The sequence below is a fragment of the Equus asinus genome, chromosome 6 (genome assembly GCF_041296235.1).
Source record: "Equus asinus isolate D_3611 breed Donkey chromosome 6, EquAss-T2T_v2, whole genome shotgun sequence".
NCBI classification, from domain to species: Eukaryota; Metazoa; Chordata; class Mammalia; order Perissodactyla; family Equidae; genus Equus; species Equus asinus.
The window spans coordinates 57503739-57527623 of record NC_091795.1 but is presented as its reverse complement, the minus strand read 5'-3'; the positions used below and the strand labels follow the sequence as shown (position 1 = coordinate 57527623).

At 37.1% G+C, this 23885-nt stretch overlaps 1 protein-coding gene across 7 annotated transcripts in view; it reads right to left on the bottom strand.

Moving 5' to 3' along the window:
• ASB3 (ankyrin repeat and SOCS box containing 3) overlaps positions 1–23885 on the bottom strand; it is a 105718-nt gene that overhangs the window by 26121 nt on the left and 55712 nt on the right. For all 7 annotated transcript variants that reach the window (XM_014842983.3, XM_070512108.1, XM_070512106.1 and 4 more), the window contains 4 exons: positions 9772–9884; positions 9061–9196; positions 5963–6140; positions 3467–3664 (listed from right to left, as the gene is read on the bottom strand). In XM_014842983.3, coding sequence (XP_014698469.1) covers positions 3467–3664; positions 5963–6140; positions 9061–9196; positions 9772–9884 — 625 coding nt within the window. The remainder of the gene's footprint in view (positions 1–3466; positions 3665–5962; positions 6141–9060; positions 9197–9771; positions 9885–23885) is intronic.

Below are 23885 nucleotides of genomic sequence, written 5' to 3'. Positions count from 1 at the left end.
ATAGATTAAGAAACAGTATCTTCCAAAGACTTTTATTACTGTAAACCTACCTTACTAATTAAGAATACCTTTGGTCCTATTACAAGTTCCCACACAGAAGAAAACAGCTGATAAGCCCTTGTAAAGCCATCAAACAACTACGCTCTCCAGGGCCACTTTCCACAGCAAAATTTCCAAGACGTGCAAAGAACGAAGGTTGCTACTCACGTCTGTGATCAAGGGCCACGTACGCCACCTTGCTGCTTCTGTACTTTTGGTTTCCAGGAGTTTATTTTTGCGCATGTTTTTCCCTGGCTTTGTCCTGTATCAGCTTACCAAGCTTCCTAAATCTATAACCTTAGGTCTTTAACCAATGTTGGGAAGTTTTTGACCAATATTAGTTCACATAATTTTTCTGTGACAATCTCCTTCTCCTCTCCTGCTGGACTCTAATGACACAAATGCCAACCCAGTGACATTGTCCCTCAGGTCCCTGAGGCTCTGTTCTTTTTTTTCCCCCTCCAATCTTTTTGCTCTCTGTTCTTCTTTTTGGGTATTTTCTATTGATCTATAGTCAAGTTAGTTGCTTCTTCTGTCACTTCCATTCTGCCATGGAGCCAATGTAGTAAATTTTTCATTTCAGATATTATATTTTTCAGTTATGAAATTTCCATTTGTTTCTGTTTTTATAGTTTTTATTTCTTAGCTGAGAATTTCTACCTTTCTATTTATTTCAAGTGTGTTTACCTCATAAAGCACAGTTATAAAAGCTGCTTTCAATTATTTATTATTTCCAATATCTGGATCATCTCAGGATTAGCACCTGTTAACTGTCTTTTCCCTTAAGAATTGGTCATATTTGACCGATCCTTTGCATGTCAAGTAATTTTAGACTGTATCCTAGACATTGTGAATGTGAATGTTACAGAGACTCTGGGTCCCATGTCCTGCTACAATCCTTTGAAGAATACTGACTTTTGTTTGTTTATTTTAGGAGGTATATAACCTAGTTAGGTTCAGACTACAATTTCTGTTTCACCTTCTATAGACAGTGGTTCCAATGTCAGCTCAGTTCTCAAAGCCTTTGCCATGATGCTCTGGGTTTGGTCTCAGGAAACATGCCACTCAGGGGTGAGCCTGAGACTTGGGTGAGAGTTTAAATCTTGTTTTCAACAATGTGGGTCTGTCCTGTGCATTCAGAGCTTGGGGTGAACTCGGGACATGTGCAAGCTCATACACACAAGTAGAGGATCCCCTTCTCCAGGATTCCCCTCACACTTTTTTCCCACAGGATTCTATTTACCTGATTCCTCAGGCCAGAAAACATTAATTTTAAGGTGTTTTAGGATTAACAAGAGCACTCGGTTATATGGTTTAATTCAAACTACACTTATAAGACGATGAAGTACAAGTTTACTGGGACCAGAAAAACCAAAAACATCATTCCTCCAAAAGGTAACATGAAGGTCAAAAAAGACTATCATTATATTGGACACATACACATACAAACTACCCAAAAATATTATGTTCTTATCTAATAAAAAAAAAGTTCAATTCTGACCTAATAATAAAATGCAATGGAGTTAGATATGTATAGAGAAAGATAAATGAAGAAACAACTGAAGTCATCAACACAGCCTCAGTGAAGGTAAACTAAAATGTTCAGAAAGACAAAACTGAAGGGGGTATACAACGAACTTCTATGAAATCACGAAAGTTATGCATAGAGTGGGTCCCAGATACTCCGATTAACCAAAACCCCAAATATTCAGACTACAATATATAACTGGAAGTTTAAATTCAGAATAAAAATGAACTATTTTATATAGCAAATGTTAAGAGGGGGTAGAGACAGAAAAGGTTAGTAAATAAGCTTTTGAGAGATATTTAAATTAAATCACGGATAGCAACCCATAATAGTGAATTCAGGAAAGCCAAAGAAATTTGAGGTATGCTTGTAGCCTCTTTTGTGTCATTAAAAACAATGGCATGTAGGGGCCAGCCCAGTGGCGTAGTGGTTAAGTTTGTGCACTCCACCTTAACTGCCTGGGATTTGCAGGTTCAGATCCTGGATGCCGACCTACATGCCATTCATTAAGCCATGTTATGGCAGTGTCCTACACAAAAAATAGAGGAAGACCGCCACAGGTGTTAGCTCAGGGCCAATCTTCCTCACCAAAGGGAAAAATAATAATAATAATAAAATTTAAAAAGACAATAGCATCTATCCACACAACTTAGTCCATTATTGGATGGACCATAGATATTACTCAACATGACTTTTCTTAAACATTGCCTTATTCTTACCATCTATTTTAAAACCTTAGGAGTCTTATAGACGAGTATAGGCCAGAAGCTAACAAAGCAGCAGTAATTCTTCAGGTATTCTACTTCACAGGATCATGGTAGATTAGCAAAACAAATATTTTTAAGACTTTAATTTTATTACTCTGACTCACATAAAGAAATGCTACAAACCAAATACATTAAAAGTACAAATATCTACAAAACTGAAGTTTTATTTTTAGGCTCATAAGTCTTGTAAATATAAATTTCAAATGGTAAATAATCTGAAACACAGTCAATGCCTTACTTGATAAAGTCATTTTTAACTCTTCTTTCTTCCTTTTTTTTTGCCCCAGCTTTACTGAGGTATAATTGACAAATAAGATTGTAAGATACTTACAGTGTACAAAACGAGTCGATATAAGTATACATTGTGAAAGGATTTCCATCATCAAATTAAACACATCTATCACTTCACATATTTAGATTCTTTTGTCAGTGAGAGAATTTAAGTTCTACTCTCTTAGCAAATTTTAATTATACAAAACAGTGTTATCAACAATAGTCAGGATGATATACATTAGATTCTCAGACCTTATTTATCATATAACTGAAAGTGTGTTTTAATTCTTGAACTGTTTTGAAGACCAAGGATATCAGAGAATTCCTGAATTTACTTTAATATACTGAAAATATTCCCTAAAATTGCTACTTTAAAAATATAATCCAGATCCAAAAAGGAAAGGAAAAAAATCTGACATTATCACTTCATTTCTACTGTACATTGACTGATCAAGGCCCATCAGAGAGGGTTTTTTCTGTTTGTCTATGTTTTTTTTTTTGAGGAAGATTAGCCCTGAGCTAACTTCTGCCGCCAATCCTCCTCTTTTTTGCTGAGGAAGATAGGCCCTGAGCTAAGATCCATGCCCATCTTCCTCTATTTTATATGTGCAATGCCTGCCACAGCATGGCTTGACAAGCAGTGTATAGGTCCATGCCCAGGATCGGAACCAGTGAACCTGAGGCTGCCAAAATGAAACATGTGAACTTAACTGCTGCGCCACTGGGCCAGCCCCTGTGTTTTGTTTCTAAGTTAGCAATTTAGCACTAAGAGATACGAAGTTTCATCATAAAAGAAAGTCACTTGTAAATACATCTCCATAAAGCAAAAAAAGAATACAAATATAGCAAATATACATACTCCTTCTGGAAAGCCATACACATGGGAGAACTGAATCCAAAGACGAGGCACATCTGGGCATCTGGGCTGTAGCCACACCGGAGTAACATTTCTAGGCACGCTTCATGGCCTCCAAACACTGCTGAGTAAACAGGGCTCACTTTGTCTGGCCCAGTGTCACAGACTCGGTTAGTAAGCGGTATTAACAAGTCCAAGATTCTGCAAGTACACAAATTCAGGAGCAATTAATGTTTTTATACGGACATGAATGTAGGCAGCATTTCTCCAGCACATATATTAACAGACACCCATTCACTGATTTAAAGAAGTCCATCTGTCCTCAGTGAACCTCCTAACTACATTAAATTATTGCAGGCTCTCTATTCCCAAATCTTACACTTATTAGTGTTGCTTAATACAAACGTCCTTATACATATCTGAAACAGAATTAAATAATGTTCCTATAAATAAATAGATAACAGTTGTCCTTTTTTATTTTTTCACTAATTATTTACCTTACCACCTTCACCTTATTCCCCAAATTCAAATTTTATGTTAGATATTTTAGGATCTAATAATTTAAAACTTCATTATACCAAATATAAACTTGTATCAAGAAAAATTACTTTCTTTCTTAAAGTAAAAATTAAAGTTTTATCTTTCTCACTAATAAGAATTTTTAAAGATGGTAAGTGACATGAATAGTATTTCCATCAGGAAGAAATCAGAGTTTCTGCTAACATATTCTATTCTCTGAAAATAATATGAGCTCTTCAAACACCAAGGCAGATTTATAAAGAAGTTGGTTAAGCAGAGAAAGTTCTAAAGAAAATTACTAAAACATAAGTTCTTAGATTACTTGTAAACTTACCTTCAGCCAGAGAGAAAAGACTAGTCTACTATTCTAAAATTTAAAATACAATTGTAGGGCTAATGTGAGCCAGGAGCGCCCCTCTTTCTAGGAAAAGGAAGGCAGGGCTACTCCAACATATCATCATAACGTTCTTTCTCTTTGCTACTTTTCCTCATGTAAGGCAGGCCTGAGATGATAACCCTGAAGGAGATCTTCCATTCACAGAGGGGTTACCGTAGAAGCAGTCTATGGAGGAAAGCGTTAGCAACAAACAGAATCCTCAAAATTGAGAACAAATTCCCAAGAGGGTTTTGGTATCAATGTAACGCACAGAGTACAATTGTACCTAAGATTTATGTTTAAATAAATAATCAACAATTAAGAAAATACCAAATTTTAAAACCCATGTATTTTGTTAAAATAAAGGATCTGTTTAACGTCTCTTAAAGTTAATAAATGTGTTTAATTTTTTTAAATGGGTTGGAAAAATTATACTCTTCGACAAGGCACAAATACGCTTATGAATATCTTTAAGGAAATAGTAAAATACCATGCCACCTAGTGGCATAATAACCAAATTACAGAATTTGTTTTCCTACTATGGAAACACACTAAAGTAACGATCATTTCACTACTACTTTTTAAATTAAATAATATTAACAATAGTTTTAAAATTATTATTGCAGAATTATGACTCTAAAGACTTTAAACATATTTTAAAAAACTGTTCAGTGCCAACTCATGTTACGATAGACTGTCATATTCTCATAGCTTCTAAGACTCCTGGAACCCCCAACTTCAGGGAATTCCAACTTTCTTTAAGCCTTTCTCTCTCTCCAAGAAATACCAAAGTTTCATGGGAAATTTTGGCTAAGGAAGAAGAGTAATAGGGGCAGGGCTGGCCCTGTGGCGCAGCAGTTAAGTTCGCACGTTCCACTTTGGCAGCCCAGGGTTCGCTGGTTCAGATCCCGGGTGCGGACATGGCACCGCTTGACACGCCATGCTGTGGTAGGCGTCCCACATATAAAGTAGAGGAAGATGGGCATGGATGTTAGTTCAGGGCCAGTCTTCCTCAGCAAAAAGAGGAGGATTGGCAGCAGTTAGCTCAAGGCTAATCTTCCTCAAAAAAAAAAAACGAAGAAGAGTAATAGAAGCAGGGAAAAGTACCAGATTGGACTTGAGATTAGATAAAGAAATCCAGTCAAAGAATTCACGATGGGGAGAACTACCAACCCAGACAAAAGAAAGACTCGACTCCAAGGTGGGGTGTCACAAACTCAGAAGTTTTGGGGGTCAGGGAGGTAACGTAAAGAAGTTGAATAAGGCCTTCAGATCACTACCTGAAGAGGCCTGGGCTAAAACTGGAGAGGACTGGGAGAGCAAGGCTATAGTTTGAGAAATCAGAGGGAAGACTTAACACCCTGAGAAAGTCCCTGGGGTTATGTGGACTCTAGCCACTCTACCTCACACTAGAAAAGTGCAAGACTAAGAGGACCTGGAGATGACACGGAGGACAGATATGAGTAGATCTAGTCACCCAGCAAACTGGTAGAGAAGGAAATAGCAAGGATTTTGCCTGGAGGTAAAAGGTCTGGCCCAGAAGATTTCTTCCTTATTACCTGTTAATCATGAGACCATTTGTATTTTCCATTTTTAACACTTACTTTGCATGGCCCATCTGTGCAGCTGCATGAATAGGTAACTGCCAATTGTCCTCATTACAGTAAAGATCAGGATCTGCCCCACTGGACAGCAAAAGCTCCACACATTCCACGTGGCCCTCCTGAGCAGCAATGAACAAAGGAGTCGCTTTATCCAAAGCTTGACAATTGACATTTGCACCTAATACAAAATAAAACATTTAACACATAATTCTCATTTATGCAAAAAAGGAAAAGCCATGATAATTAACATAAATTTCAAAGCAGCTGCCTTAAAAGGGATTCACAGAACAATAGCTTCCCCCCTCCCCCAGCGGATATTGTTGTATAAACACTGATTTTCCCAACTTGTTCATAATCATTTAAATTGCTTTTGCTCTTACATTAGAAAGAAAACAAGTAATTAATATTTCAGAATTCATTTTAAGCTAAAACAAAAATCTTATTCAATGAAGGATTCATTTCATTCCAATCCCCCCTCTAAAAAGCACTCTGTGGATCCAGTAAGTAAATGTTTGTAAAGGGAAAATGCATGCCACCAAATATGAGTAACAATTCTGCTAAGTACAGAAAAAGATGAGGAAAACCTCAATTATGAGACTTTATAGATGTCACTGATCGATTCATGAGAAAAATTTCCAGTAAATACATGGGGGCTATGCCTTAAAACTAATATTGACTATACTCTTTATTACATCCCTTTTCTTCAAGACCATTGCATGATAAATAGAGCCTAGAATAAAAGGAAAAAGATCTATTTAAATGGGTTTCTGAGATAATTTTTTAAAGCATAAATCTAATCAATTATTTAGATGCCAGTGTAGAAAGATGTGAAAAATTGAAAGTGAACTCAATTTTGGTGAAGGTTTTGAAAACAGCAGACTTTCCCCAATCTTTTCTCATTGACAATGTGTTAAATATGCTAAGTATGGTGTTAGTATACGACTGTGAGAATTTTTAAATTTCTGGACTATATCTCAGCAGAAAAATCATCATCATCAAGGGTAAAAAGACTATGTTTTATTTAAAAGCATGTTCCATAAGTGTACCTTGAATAAAACAAAGCCCTGATATGGGCAAAAACTATGCAAAACACAAATGGTAAGTTAGAGTTTATGGAACCTTCAGAAATTCCAACTGGACATTCAACCTGTCTAGAAAAGCAGAATCTTCTTGACTTACACAAGGTGGATGCTTCATCTACTGTCAGCCTCAGAAAGAAGTGAACACTATTACTGAAAAAAAGCCTAAGTCAAGAAAGAAACCTATTTAACTTTCTTTTTTAAGCAATGTTTCATTTTGATTGATAATTTCAATGTATCACAAAGAATAAGGAACTAGTCCCTGTAAAATTACAGGTAGACGGGGGGGGGGGGAGGAGGGCAAAAGGTGTGATTAGGCACACATGTGTAGTGATGGATTGTAATTAGTCTTTGGGTGGTGAACATGATGTAATCTACACAGAATTCAAAATATATTACAATGTACAAGAAAAAAAGTGAAATATATATGGAAAAAAAATTTCACAAGCTTGATTGTAAATACCCACTTATCTAGGTATGTGCCCATGTAAATTGGGACTGTGTTATCTCCAGTGCCTAGAACAGTGGGACACAAATTAGATGCTCAATAAAAACTGTATTCATACCAAAAAAAGAGAAAGATTACAGGTATAAAGTCGGAAAAATGACAGATAATTCACTGAAACGAAAGTCATTTTAAGGAGCCAGAAACATATACAGCTACATTATAGACATACCTACATACCTTTTCAACTTGCTTTTCACAACTATTCAGAGAGGAGAGAAGGAAAAAAAAAAGAACAAAGCCAAACAAAACGGGTACTTAGTGTTCCAGGAGATAGGCTCAGCACATTGAGGTGCAATTTAACCCATTTTATTCTAAATATTCGTTACACACTCATAATTGGAACTTATGGGACTGGCAGCCATAAAATGAATTAAGACAGTCCTCAGGAAGGTACAACATAGAAGAAAGCAGATGAGAAGTCAGAAGGCCTGAGTCCAAGCCCAGATTCTGCCAGGAAATACTTTCTAGATCTTTGGCAAGGCATTTAAACATTCAGGGCCTAGGATTCTTAATAAAAAAAAAAACATGCTTCAATAAATGATTTTGGAGATTCCTCTGAACTCTGTGATTTATGGATTCAATATTTGTAACAGATACCTTAATTTGGCACTTAATGAATGTTTCTTTTGCTTCCCACTTCAACTTGAGTATTTAAAGGTTTGTAAGGAGAAAACAGAAATAAGAAAATGCATGCCATGATGTCTAAATAAAGGCTTTTTTTGTATATTTGGAGGTAATTTATTAAAAGCTTAGGTATTACAGAAGGTATCTAAAAAGCCTAGGTATTTAAAAAAAAAAAAAATTTGCCTGGTGGCAAATCTGGTGTATTTCCCTTCTGCTCTTGACTATCCCTGCCTCATCAAGTTAGCATTATGAGCACACACAGTGTTTGGAGGAATTTAAAAGCCCTTACGTAACAAACATTTCTGGTCATAGAAATGACATACAGAATAAGAATGCCACCTCTACACCATCTTCTCTGGCAATGCTGAATGTGCAGTAGTTGCCACAGAGAAACCTTTACCAGGATTATATTGCTATTAAAGTGTAAACAAGCTTTGAAATAAACCCATTTAAATATCACACAATTGACCAAAACACCCAACTCAAAGGGTTAATATACAAAAGAGCTATCTAATAAATTAATTAAGCCTAAACTGGTCTTATACCCCAGAAAGTTGGAACTGTTCAGGTCCCTATAAAAAAGGATAGCCCCATCATTCAACTTGCCAATAAACCTGTTTCAGTGATAGATCATTATGTTCCTACCCAGATAAATTAGTAGCTGTGCACTGCATTGTTATATTGCATATAACAAGCTGTACATGTTAGTAATAGACACTTAGTAACCAGGCCTACAAATCAACTTGTATGTACTCTTATTTACCACTAAGATAAAAGCATAAACTTCACAACCTGATTTATATCTGGTCAAGAATTATTCTTCCCAGGAAGATACAAAGTTAAAACTCATGATCTTAACAGTGCAAAGGCTAATGGATTAATCTTACCCGATGAAATAAGTATGCTCAAGCTTTCTATCTTGCCATACTGAGCAGCCACAAATAAAGGTGTGATTCCAAAGTCATCCTGGCATTCCTTGTTTGCTCCTTTTTTAAGAAGCAATTTTATGATCTCAGCATTTTCCTAAAGCACAGATTCATATTTTAAATAAGAGAAAACAAAGAAAATAGAAGGTATCTCTTTTCTTATTGTGTGTGTGTGTTTTACCCTCACTAAAGGAAAATTTTTTTAGAAAAGTAAACTGGTGGATGGGAAGGAAGTGTTAATCAGATTATTCTATACCTTTAGCTAGCCCACTAAACAAAAATAGATCTCTTGGAATTAGAATCCTTATAAAATCCTGAAAATTAGCTTGCTAGCCCAAGCACTAAGGTGTTATTACAGTTTCTAAATACACTACTATAACTAAAATAAGCCACTGCTTGTTATCAATTTATATCCCAAATATTCTGACGGTCTTTTAACTATGCTATCAACATTGAAAAACCTTAGATAATCCCTGCAGCCCAAAGCTGCTGGAACTACTACAGCAGTTGGCTTATTCAGAATGATCATTAGCATTTAGACTGCCTTTTCTGTACTGCACTAACCATCATAAATCACAAGCAAGTAGGAAGCAAAAACTGTATAGAACTGTCATTTTAAAAGGGTAAAATGCACAATTTACATGGAAATGAAATAATAAATTCAGAGGTTACCTGAAAAGTAGCCTGGTGCAAGGCGTTCCATCCACACATAGAATGGGATCCATTAACATTTGCTCCGTGTCGAAACAACAGCCTTACCACATCTACCTGTCCATTTTCAACAGCTGCAATACAGCAGTCAAAAAAATTATTGTCAGTAAAAAGGCATGTTTGTAGGACTAGACACTTTGGTGATGTTCTCATCACTTATTCACCTTGTAACTCACAAGGCTGTGATCATTCCTATCAACAAATCAAAACACACACTCCTTATGCAATGCCAAAACATTTATTACAATTGTCGTAGCCCAAACCCATTAACATATATATCCTTTCTGTGTACAGACAAAATTATTTTCAATCATATTTTAAAAGATACAGAGGAATTGGAAGCCAAGAGGCAAACATATGTTCTCTCTGATAATAGAGACGATGTGTTTCTATTTTATAAAAAATACAATTGGGAAGGGGATGGGATGAACAAGACAGAAGAAACAGCACCAGTCTGGAAAAACAGTCTTAGAAGAATTGAAAGGTTTGCTATCATTACCATCTGATCACAAATGACAATAGTCACTGACAAGCAAGTTGAAAGAGCAATACTGAAAGTCTGTGCCTTGCATATTTTTTAAGCATAATATAATCCATAAACAATCATTGTTAAAATGACGTTCTTATATCAACCAATGAAAATACAGTAAAATTTTGCTTATTTGAACTAAAAGAGGACTCCAAATAAACTAAAGAGTGTTGTTAAAGTAACACATATTACTTAACTATAGTAACTGAAATTAATGACTCCTAAGTTGCTGCTGACGTAGATCATTTGAAAGAATAGTTTGCATGCCTATAGATACCTAAAAATCATGTCCCTTTTACTAATTTCACCAAATCATTCTTTCTTTTACATATCTAATTTAACATTACCACAAGATATGTATAGTCTAATATCATGTACATATAAAAGTTTATAAATCCTAGCTAGTGAGGATAAACATAGGTATAATGTTATTAAGTTGATAGAACAAACAAGTCAGGCTAAACTTTCTAGAATGCCACCTACCACAAAACTTTACTATGAACGTGGCAGTAATTTTGGAGGAGTTAATGAAAAAAATCAGAATGCCAGAATAGACCTACATAATACTTAATAAAATAAGTACACACACGCACACCATTAGCAGATAAGGTATACTGTGAATGCTGCAGGTGTAGGCTATTCCAACGTCTTCCTAGAATTCTAAGTTTGTGGAAATACCAGTATCTACAAGAAGAGAAAGAAGAGAGGTATGTATAAGAAGGTCTGATTGCACGTGCTTGGTAATGGGAAAGGAGGTTTGAAAAACAAGATTTTTCATTTCATTTCAAGCATACAATTATCCTATCTCTTCTGCTACAGTAGGAGGCAGGAAGTGAGAATCAACAACTCTCAGTCAAAAATTAGAAAAGCAGGGGCTGGCCCCGTGGCCGAGTGGTTAAGTTCGTGTGCTCCGCTGCAGGCAGCCCAGTGTTTCGTTGGTTCAAATCCTGGGCGCGGACATGGCACTGCTCATCAAACCACACTGAGGCAGCGTCCCACATGCCACAACTAGAAGGACCCACAACGAAGAATATACAACTATGTACTGGGGGGCTTTGGGGAGAAAAAGGAAAAAAATAAAAAAATCTATAAAAAAAATATATCTTAAAAAAAAAAAATTAGAAAAGTACTAGACATCTGGATGAAGGGCCATATTAGAAAAACACTAATAAAAATGAAACAATGTGGAAGATAAAATCCTTAAAAGTATAAAACAAGAAATGACAAATGTATTCATTATTATCAAAGATGACTAACATGTTGTTGACAGCCGATTAATTTCATATATTGAATTTACACCAAGGCTTATTTCCCCCATAAGATTGTCAGAAGTTCTATAATCAACAACTCTCTTATCCCGGGAGGTTTCAGAAATTTAACCACCATGTTGACGTAGTATCACTGTAGGAGAAGTTTAACATAACTCATCTTTATTTCCAAGTTAACATTCAAGGGCATTTTACTATGGAAAAAACAACAGATTTTTAAGCTAAGTCATTTTTCTATAATCAATCTAATTTTGGGTGGAGGTTTTGACAGAAAAGGAAGAAAATCTGTTTTATATCCAATTCATATATCATTATCACTGATTATTGGCAAAAATCATTCTATAGCCAGACCCTGAGTTGAAGATTATCAGGTTGTCAACAGTGATATATGAAGCAGAGTGAAGATAAGTTTGTTTTCAAGTTTTAAGCTGACCTTCTAAAAAAAGAAAGTCGAAAACACTTGTTTTGACTATTAAATACACTATAGAAGTCAGAGAAAAACTGTTTTCACTTTTAATATCATAAATACATTAAGATATCTGATTTCTGCATCTCTAGTGAAAACACTTGCCAAGGACAAAAAGAGTGAAACCAACACATCAGCAGATAAATAGCTTTTTTATACCTCTTACTAATTATTTCACGATAAGCAAATTTACTGGCTAATAATTAAGAAATAGTGATCTAGGGGCTAGCCCCATGGCCGAGTGGTTAAGTTCGCGCGCTCCGCTGCAGGCAGCCCAGTGTTTCGTTGGTTCGAATCCTGGGCGCGGACATGGCACGGCTCATCAAACCACGCTGACGCAGTGTCCCACATGCCACAACTAGAAGGACCCACAACTATGTACCGGGGAGCTTGGGGAGAAAAAGGAACAAATAAAATCTTTAAAAAAAAGAAAAATAGTGATCTAGAAAAGTGTATTTATAGGTTACATCTACTACTACCAACGCCTCTCCTTTGGAAGAGGTGGATCAACTTTCTCTCCTTATTTAACAAGTTGCCAAATCGGGGCAGAGGGACCATACCATAACCATGTATTTTATGCTTCAATTAAAGTTTATTCCAGGGGCTGGCCCAGGGGCGCAGCAGTTAAGTGCACACGTTCCACTTCGGCGGCCCGCGGTTGGCCGGTTTGGATTCCGGGTGCGGACATGGCACCACTTGGCACGCCATGCTGTGGTAGGCATCCCACATATAAAGTAGAGGAACATGGGCATGGATGTTAGCTCAGGGCCAGTTTTCCTTAGAGAAAAGAGGAGGATTGGCAGCAGTTACCTCAGGGCTAATCTTTCTCAAAAAAAAGAAAAAAGTTTATTCCAAAAAAAAAGACTTGAGGGGCCAGCCCAGTAGCACAGTAGTTGAGTTCACAAGTTCCACTTCGGCAGCCCGGGGTTCGCTGGGTCAGATCCCAGGTGCAGATCTAGGCACCTCTTGTCAAGCCATGCTGTGGCAGGCATCCCACATATAAAGTAGAGGAAGATGGGCATGGATATCAGCTCAGAGCCTGTCTTCCTCAGCAAAAACAGGATGATTGGCGGCAGATGTGAGCTCAGGGCTAATCTTCCTCAAAAAAAAAAATAAATAAAAAGACGAACTTCCTATTTATTGGCCTTCTTATCATTAAGAAAGTATGCTCCTTGAGGAAAGAAACTGAGTCTTGTTCCTTTTGTATGCCCAGTGCCAACTGCAGGGAGAAGACAGACAATAATCAATTGTTGACTGGAGGAAGGAAAAATAAACATCTAAAATGAAATAAGATTTTCTCTTTTCAAGAATATATTCCCTCTCCAAAGTGAATAGGCTTTGGAATTATACTTCTGGATATAACAAGATAACTGGTACTAAACCAGCCATCCCGCCATAAACTGTCATAAGAATGAAGAAAATATATAAGGCAACTTTTTCTGGCATTAAACAACAGGCAGAAGACTGTGACTGCTGAGAGCAGGGAAACTCATGAGGTAAGTCTCATGACCACCCAAGCTCTCTGCCTGGGACATTTCTTGATTAGGTGCAGTGAGCTGAAGTCTGAGCAGAGCACGGGTAAGGTAGAGGAAATAGTCCAAGCAGAGTGCAGCAGTCCACTGAGCGGAGGAGGCAGAGACTAGAGGTTAAGCAGTTGAAATCTGCGTGGCAAGTCCCCAGAGAGGTTCTACCATGAGAGGGGAGGTTCTACTGTGCAAGTTCTCCAAGAATCCCCAGGTGAGGTCTGGGCTACACATGTACAAGGCAAGATGAAGCTTACCAGAGAACAGCTAACGGATTAAGAATGGAATAGAGATAACTAGAGGTCAAACAGTGCTGAGGGGCAATGGAACTCCTAGGAGTTCTGGTCCAGTCCGACTGGCGAAACCACATGATACCCCGTGAACATCCTGGGCATCCAGCTGAGACACCCAAAAGGCAGAGTCCTAGGAGTAAGAACCACATCTGAGAGTAAGATCTACTCTAGATTTGCTCTGACTAAGCCTAAAATAAGCCCTGACAAGATGAGGAAGAAGGCAGAGATTGAGAGTTGAGTCCAGCCAAGTTAGAGAGGCTTGGGAAACACCTTAAGCTCTCCACAGATCTATCTAACAAAACATAAAACCAAACCTAAGCAAGTTCAAGGTGATAAGCCAGTGAATGACCCACCTATCAGAAAAAAAGAAAAAAAATCAACACTTCTCAGAGAAAGATAACAGAATTCAAGTCTCTACAACATATTATCCACAATGCCCAGCATACAAGTCAGAAAGTAGCAGCAGAAACTGACCCCGAGATGGTCCAGATGTTGGGTCTAACAGATTAACTAAAGCAGCTATTACAAATATGCTTTAAAAATTTAAGAAAAATATGCTCAAAGATTTTACTTTTAATATCTATGGTGTACAAACAGGCATACACAGAGAATCTCAACAGAGAAATGAAACTATTAAAAAAGAACCAAACAGAAATTCTAGAACTGAAAAAAAGAAATGGATGGGCTTAAAAGAAGGTTAGAGATGGCAGAAGAGTCATCGAACTTGAAGACATCAATATAAATCATTCAATCTAAAGAAGAGAAAAAAAGACTGAAGAAAAATGAATTGTGCATCAGGGACAGCGTGGAACAACATCAAACAGTCCAAAATACATGTAATTGGAGTCCAAAAAGGAGAAGAGAGTAAGAACTGGGTAGGAAAAAATATATTTGAGGAAATAATGCCTGAAATTTTCCAAAAATTGATTTTAAAAACAAAGCCACATTGATTTACAGATCCCAGAAAACCAGCAAACCACAGTGATTTGGAAGAAGTCACTACACTTCTTACGACTTCACATTCTATCTAAATTAAGGATGACTATATAAACATACCTGACAACTCCATGGAAGAATTCAGAGGATTATAAAAGGGGGTATAAACAACAAGCCATTGAAATCAACTTAATAGCTACAATAGCAGTTTAAAAATTTTTTTCAGGGCTCCTATTTGCACTTAAAATAAAACCTATCATCTTACCACGTCCTTCAAGACTCTGCAATAATAAATTAATTAATCCAATCATTCAACAGTGCCAGGGACTGTGCCAAACACAAGGGATATAGCAGTGAACAAGACCTACCAAGTATTCGCCTTCATGGAACTTTCATTCTAGTGAAGAGACACATAATAAAGAAGAACACAGATAAATAAAATAGGTTCTGACAAAAAGACCGTGAACGAAATTAACAGGCTAGAGTAACAGGCAGTGACTGGGTATGAGAGTGCTACTTTAGACAAGAGGATAGAGGTCATCTCTCTGAAACAGACACATGTGAACAGGAAAACGAAAGATAAGAAGCAGTAAGCCATGCAAAGAAGTGGAGGAAGAGTCCTCCAAACAGAGGAAACAGGAAGTGTAAAGGCAGGGAAGTGGAAAAGGGCTAGGTATGTTTAGTAGGATGGCCAATGTGGCTGAAGCCGAAAGTCAGGAAGAGGAAATAAGGCCAGAGAGGTAGAAAGGAGTCAGATTTGTAGGTCATCGCAAGAAGTTATGATTTTTTTCTTTTAAGGGAACAAATGAATTTTTGGCTGGAGCTACTCTGAGGGGAACAGCTCTCTCTTCAGCCTCACCTTGTGAGCCTCTCCCCACACTCACTGTGTTCTAGTCACACTCGTCTTCTTTTGCCTTATCTCAAATGGTTCTCATCATACGTTCAAAATGCCACAACTGAGAGAAGTTTTCACTGACCAGCCCACCTAAAGCAGGTCCCTCCTCTTCATTACTGTCTATCATATCATAATGCCCTATTCCTCGGTATCACTTACAACAGATCACAATTATAATTCACATGTATACTTGTTCATTATAAATTCCTCACCAGATTACAAGATTCACTCACTACTGTATATCCTCAGCACTTAAAGTGCCTGACATACACAAGTCACTCAATAATACTAGATGGATGGACAGAAAACAGTAGAGGCTTTATACTGACTGGTCACCTAAAGAAAACATAAACATAGCGTTACAAATACTAAGAAAATAGAAATGAACAAAGGAAAAAAAAGCGACCTGAGATTAAGACTAAGTAGGATTCTCAAAGTGAACAATCAGATCTTTACTATTACACAGGAAAGATAAACTTGGATATGGTTCAAGGTAAAATAGTAATAAAATCAAGAGGCAGCATTTATTTAGAACTTACAAATTAAATGAGATATCAACATGAGTTCTTTTATTCCTATAATCAAAATTCAAACAATAACCTATAAACACATGAAAAGATCAACATTACTAGTCATGAGGGAAACGCAAATCAAAACTATGAGACCTCATTTCACCCTCCCCTGGAATAACTATAATCAAAAAGATGAACAAAAACAAGTGTTGACAAAGATGGGAGGAAATTGAAAGCATCATAAAATATAAAAAACCTGAATGTCCAACATTATGATATAACAACTTCAGTAGACAATTCATTAGATAATATCTAAAACTACAACTATTAAGATAGTATTGAAATGCTAAAAAAATGCTTATAGCAGTAAAAAATCTAAATTGGAAATATTTATGATGCATTATATAAAATGTAAAGTGCCTATTTAAATTAGAAAATGTCCATGTAAATTTATACATAACTATAAAAAAGGTGTACACAAAAAGAATTGCAGGGAATTCTGAAAGACAAAAACGTGTAGGATAGGGGCAAGCCTGGTAGCGCAGCAGTTAAGTTCGCAGGTTCCGCCCAGGGTTTGCCAGTTCGGATCCTGGGTGTGGACATGGCACCACGTGGTAAACCCCATGCTGTGGTAGACGTCCACATATAAAGTAGAGGAGGATGGGCGTGGATGTTAGCTCAGGGCCAATCTTCCTCTGCAAAAAGAGGAGGATTGGCAGTAGTTAGCTCAGGGCTATCGTCCTCAAAAGAAAAAAAAGGTGAAAAAAAAAAAATGTGTAGGATAAGGGATCATTATTTTCTTCTTAAAATTTATTATTGCTTATCCAATAAATAAAAATAGAAAAAATACATTTGTGATATCTATGCTGTTAATATGGATACCTCCTTTCCAGCTTATTTCTAGTAGTCTATCTCACTTTTAATAATTTTTTTCAACTGGATATGGTACTTCAAAAATTTGTCGTGGTGTTTTGGTGTTGGCTTATTCCAAAGTCTACAAATTTTTCACCACAAGATGATACTTCTGCTGTTGTGACTCAAGGCCACAATCTTCAAGCTCACTTTAATATTTGCATTTAAACGGAATTTCAGCCCAAAAAACAATTCAAAATTACATTTCAGTAGTGTAAGATAGAAAGTCCTATATAACACCTGTGTAATGACTCAATCTGTTCATAGCATTTCCCTATAATGAGCTTTCAGATCCTGAATTACAGCCTAGACTGTGGAAGCATATACAGAAGACCACAGCATTAGTGAAGCAACACTGCAGCACAGATGGTTCAACTGTGTCCTAACACAATCCTGCTTCCTCATTATGATCAAAGGGGGCTGCTCTGTTTAGGAAACACCAGAGCTCTGAGGTCATCTTTCAGGAGATGAAAAAGTATGCCTTTGTCTATCCATTGGTTTGTGCTCTGTAAACAACAAAGAAATGTATTCTACTGAGGGTCACAAACTGGCAGCTTATCAGTTGGATTCTATCCCCAGATGTCTTTTATTTGGTCCACACAGTTTTATTTGGTTTTGTTTTGTTTTATAGTTGAGCCAACATTTAAAAATCAGGAAATTCCACATTTAACAAAAATACAGATATCCATATTTGAAGTGCCTTGAAATCCAGCAACAATGGGCTTCCGTAAGCAGTGGCTGCCCCTTTGGACTAGGTTTTACTTTCCTCAACAGTCCCTAGATTCTAGAAGCATCTGCACTTATAATCTACCTTCCAGCCCCAGCAAGCATCTGAATTTGAGGTCCCTGTTGTTAAATCTTTAAAAGTTCAAGGATATAGACTTTTCCACTGACTTTATTTTCTGGAAGCGGCTGGAATTAGCATAATGAATAGCCACCCTGTTACATTATTTAAGGTATCTTATATAAAAGATACAGCAATAAATTCTCGTTGGAGTTCACTGTAGGAACCATTGCTCTTTACGCATCAACTGATCAGTGTGCTTTTCTTTTTTTACTCTGGCTGCCAGGAAGCGCAGCACTAAACTCTAAATTCAATTACCATAGCTTTTCTTGACCTGTTTTCTGGCACAATGATGTCTTAATTCTTACTGACTAGCCTGCCTTCTTCTGTTTTAAGGCATTACTCTATTTTGGGGTTTTTTTTACTTTTTATTTAACTATAATACATACAAAAAGACACATATAATAAGCTCAATGAATTTTCACAAACTGAACATACTATGCAAGGATCCAGATCAACTTACATAAATGGAAACACATAGGTTAGATACTCTATTACATCTAGTTTCTTTGGTTCAACATTATGTTTATGAGACTTATCAATATTGTTGTCTGTAGTTGTAGATCATTCATTTTCATTGCTGTATAGTATTCCATTGTGTAAATATAACACAATTTATTTATCCGACATCTTTTAGTGAACACTGATATACACTGATGTCAAATATATGCCTAGCAATGGAATTGCTGGGACCAAGATTATGTACACGCTCACCTTTAGTAAATTCTTCCAAACAGTCTTCCAAAGTGGCTATACCAATTCACACTCTAACCTACAGTACATGTTCTGGTTGTTCCACATCCTCACAAACACTTGGCATTTTCAATCTTTTTCTTTTTAGCCATTCTGGTAGGCATGTAACGTTCACGCTTACCTTCACCATCAGTCACCTGGAAATCTCTTTGGAAGTAGCTGAGATATAAAAAAATAAACAAAAGTATAACATTGTCTTTATCCTGAGTTCCTTTGGGACTCACAAGCCTGAGGATACAAATGAAGTCATGTTAACTGTACATTATCATTTCAAATCCTGAGATTGGGGTTTTAGATGAAACAACTGATAACTGCCATAGCTGGCTGACAGGGACATGGGATTTCGTTATACTACACTCTCTACTTTCATTTATATTTTAAATGTTCCACAATAAAAGTTTTTAGTATTTTTCACCAGTTCACAGCTCCACTTGCATAATAAGGAAGCTGCATCTCCTGACAAATTCTACCCCACCAAGGATTTCTGGTCTCCTAAACAACTCTGTCATATTCTGCTCTGAGACACCTTCCTGATGTCCACAATTGCAAAAACCACTTGAGGGCTATAACTGGCACAGTGCCAATGAGAATGATGTCACCCAGGTCATAGGTGCTGTTCATCTTCCAATTCTGAATACAGAAGATGCCAAAGTGATGCTGGTTTTCCTGCAGTACCCACTGCACAGGCAACATGCTACATCTGAGCAGCAGTGGAGAGAATACTCTGTTCCCTAAGCTGCAACATGCTCTGTCACTGAGCCTGCTATAACTCAGGGTTGCTCACATCCCTGTGTCTCTCAGAGCTGCTCATGGAAACAGATCCTTCAGCTTCTGCCTTCAGCTCCTCTCTCCATGGCACTCAAATATGAATCCCTATAGCTGGAACACCAGGCTGTTCTCCCACCCTTGTCTCCCAGAAGCCCCTCTACCACCCAGTCACTCAAATAAAAACCTCCACCATTAATTCATTCTACTCCTGAATTTGCCACCCGGTAGTTCATGATACAAATGCTCAGATATCTCAGACATATCTGAATCACAGTTTAGGATCAAGCTGCTGCCCTAACTCTAATGGGAAGAACACAGACTGTGTAGTCAGACACTCTGTCCAGCGGCGAGCAAGTTACTTACTCTCTGAACCTCATTTACACTATAAAATGAGGATAATCTACTTACCTATGGCTTTTGTGTTGACTGAATAAACTAATTAATGTAAGTAACTGTAGTAGGTGCTCAATAAATGTTCCTTCTTTCCCTCCCTCAATCCCCCTTGCCTCTTCCTAAAATACAACTGGTCAACTTCTTTTCCTAATAAACTCTACAAATAGGCTACTCAGAGGGTTAGCTATTCAATCATGAAGGGTTAGCCATAATTACAATTCCCACAAGAATAATACAGTTCTCTGACTACACTTCTCACATTAGTCACCTTCAGTCCCTGACCATAAGGACAGCCCATTCCCTTTGCAGGATCAGCCCCTTTGTCCAACAACCCAATTAACTGCGACTGTCATCCAGCACTACAAGAACTACATATCCAGTACCCTTCGAAGCGAGAGTCCAGACTCTCAGGCTTCCTCAATTCATTGTCCAATTTCTTCCTCCATAATAATTACCCCTGACCGGTGTTATTGGTTTAAATAAATATGTTTACCTTTCCTCCTCCACAGCCATAATGATCTTGTCAACCAGTCTTATAAAGATATATGCTATTTCCCATTCTCGAAAAAGGAGTCCAAAGCCCATAATCCTCTATCTTTCTATGGTCACTATCTCTATAAACAGCTATTCACTTGCCAGAGTTTCCTCTCCTCAAATAACACAATAGGTATAGGTAGGTATACCTACCTATTGGCCTATAGGTAGGCAGAAGCTGTTAACACAGAAACTTTATGCCTTATAGCCCTTCCATTTCCTATCCAAGTTTTTGCAGACCCTAAAGACATTTCCTCAGACTGTTTAAATAGTATCGTTTATTCATTCTTTCACGTCTCAGTAAGAACAGGCTGCAGTTAGGGACAATGACAAATCTTGACAGGTTCTCTGTTAAAAATTCCAACAACAAAAAACCCTTACACTCACCCACATTCACAGCTTTACTATACTTTTCCATGATCCAATCCCAGCAAAGCCTTTATTGGAAATTAATTTCTATTCACCTAAATTTGGAATATGCAGCTATAATTTAAGTGTATGTGTTTATAATCATTGTCAATTATATCCTAGAAGCCTACGAATATGTTTTACTGCAAAATGCCTCAGTAAGCTAATAACCAGGCTGGAGAATTATTCACTTTTGAGGGAATATTATTATTAAACTTGAATATATACCACACCTATGTATTTCTATGCAGTGTAGGCACTAAAGTTTCTGTTCCTCAACAATGTGGTAATACCAACTTTCTTTGATTTGGAAGCATTTCCACAATTCAAGTGATTCTGAGCACAGAAACAGTGATTTGTGAATATTAGCAAATAAAACAAATTTCTATGTGATACTAAGATGATCATATACATGAGAAATATCCTATAGTATATTTTGAAGTAAAAAGAGGGGAGGAAGAAGGGAAGGAGAAAGAGAAAGAAACTACTCCACAGGTCCAAATACCTAGGACCAGGCATTTCACAACATGGAATTATAAGCCTCCTTATATTCTTGTGTCTGTGTCAGCAGTAGCAACATCATAATATCTCCCAATCAGAATCTTCAAGTAACATGTGCTCAAATGAGCATCAGTAACAATCTGTGCACAAGATGGCATCTGGAGCAAAGGAAAATTGACTCAACTCTTGCAAATATGTCACATTCTTTTAGAACACCATTATCAATCCTGGCAGATGCTTAAAAAATCCTTGGTCACTCACCCATCCGATACTTTGTTCTAGAATCAATATATGAATAGGTAACAAACATTACATGAAGTAGAATTGATGAAACACTATATTAAAAGAGACATAAGGGACATATAAATTAATTAATTAAAATGCAGAGACCTTAATTGGATTCTGATTTCAACAAACTGAAAAATATTCATATACATATATGACAATCAGGGATATGCAAATACTGATTGGATATTTGGTGATACTAATGAATTACTGTTATTTTTAGGACCAATAATAGTATTGTAGTATTTTTTTTAAAAAAACATCTTTATTCTTTGGAGATACATACACAAATATCTATGTTTTAAATTGTATGATGAATGGGGTTTTCCTTCAAAATAACATAGTGAAGACAATGGGTAGAGCTATAACTGAAACAAGATCGGCCCTGAGTTGATAATTATTGAATTTGGGTGTTAGGTTTATGGCCAATACTTTTCCCTATACTTTTGTATATGTTTGAAACTGTCCATGAAGTTAAAAAAAAAAAAAGTGCCACAAATTCTGAAGAGAATTTCAAATGGGGATTCCAAAAACATTTTGAATATCTGAAATACTCCTAATGTCCATAAACGTGAATTTTGAAAAACATATCAGAATAAATATCTAACTGAACACTGTCCTACTTAATAATATTATTTTAAAGTCACATTTTGTATATTAATTAAAAATGCTTTAAAACCTAAACAAACAGGAAGAGAAAGAAGAGACAAGGAAGTAGATGAATCTACAGCAGAATAACAACAGTAATTAATCAGGACAGAACTAACCTTCATAATACTTCGTGCCTCCTATGGCCCTTATTACAGTTCACCTTGAATTCTGGTTATTATAATATCCCCAATTACATGGTAAGCCCTTGACAGCAGGAACTAAGCCAAATAAAAAGCATAGAACCCTGGCAATCACTTAATCAATTGAGGATAAGGGAAATTAAGCTGCAACTTCTACCATCCCATTGATAAGCAAAGTTGATTGGCAAGCTGGCGTTCTTTGCTCCTTCAGTTCTCTATGTGGGACCTGCCGAGCTCTGCATGCTAGGGCAAAGGAGACAAATGCTTCAAAGACAGAAGAGGACGACTGCTCGGTTAAGGATGTTATGAAGAGCTGTACTCTCACTCTCCAACACAGAAGCCATTAGCCACATGTGGCTAATTACATTTAAATTAATTAAAATTAAAATTTGAGTATCTCCATCAAACTAGCCACATCTGAAGTGCTCAGAAGCCACACGTGGCTAGTGACTATCATATTGGTCAGTGTAGATGTAGGACATTTCCAAGTTCTATTGGACAGCACTGGTCTAGAGTTTAGAATTTAACTGAATTGGAATTTAACCTAGAATACTAGGCATATTTATATCCAAAATACATGCCTAGCAATGGGGACAGGGAGCCAGTCCATTAGTTGTGACTCCCGGCTTAGGGTAAGTGTTCAAGGAGGGAAGGGAAATGAGTAATTCTAGAACCCAGAAAAGTACTGTGGATTCTCAGCAAGAAAAAGAAAGCAAAATCATAGGATCTGATATTACACAGGCATCCAAAAGAGACCAGAGCCCAAGGATAAAGAATAAGATGAAACAAAACACCCCACTTTGGAAGGCAGAGCTCAAAGTGTCTGGGGTACACAGAGAGTTGGGAGGAAGTCTTTCCTCTGTGAAAATTAATACAGGAAATCTCAACTAAAATTGGAGTCAGGAAGGCCTGTAGAGAGAAGTCACAGGCCCTACCTCTCATCCTCAATTACCCCAAACAGGAAGACATCAATTACAGACCATCAGTTACTTGACCCCACAAGGAAGAAGCATCAGTTGCTGACCCCAATAGGAAGAGACATACCTTGCACTCCCACACAGAAAGTGAAACTACTATACTACTCTAGCAGGAGGAAGGAAGACTTCCTTCTTGCCCGGCAACAAGCCCAGGCAATAAGAAACCATCATCATCTGAACTTTTACTTTCCTCCAACGAACTTTCATTTTTTCCTTGCTGATGACTTCCTTTCCTTGTCCCACCCTCCCTCCTATAAAAGCCTTCCATGTGGTGTAACCCCTCTGAGTATCTCTCTGCTAACCACATGAGATGTTTCCCAATTCATAAATCATTTAATAAAGCCAATTAGATCTTCAAATTTACTCAGCTGAATTTTGTTTTACAACACCTCCCTTCAATCCAAGCAGGTACTGTCTAGAAGACTCTAGCTGAGACATTAGAAAAGAAAAACCAGAAGCTCTGAGGGTAGAGACACTGCCCCTCTTA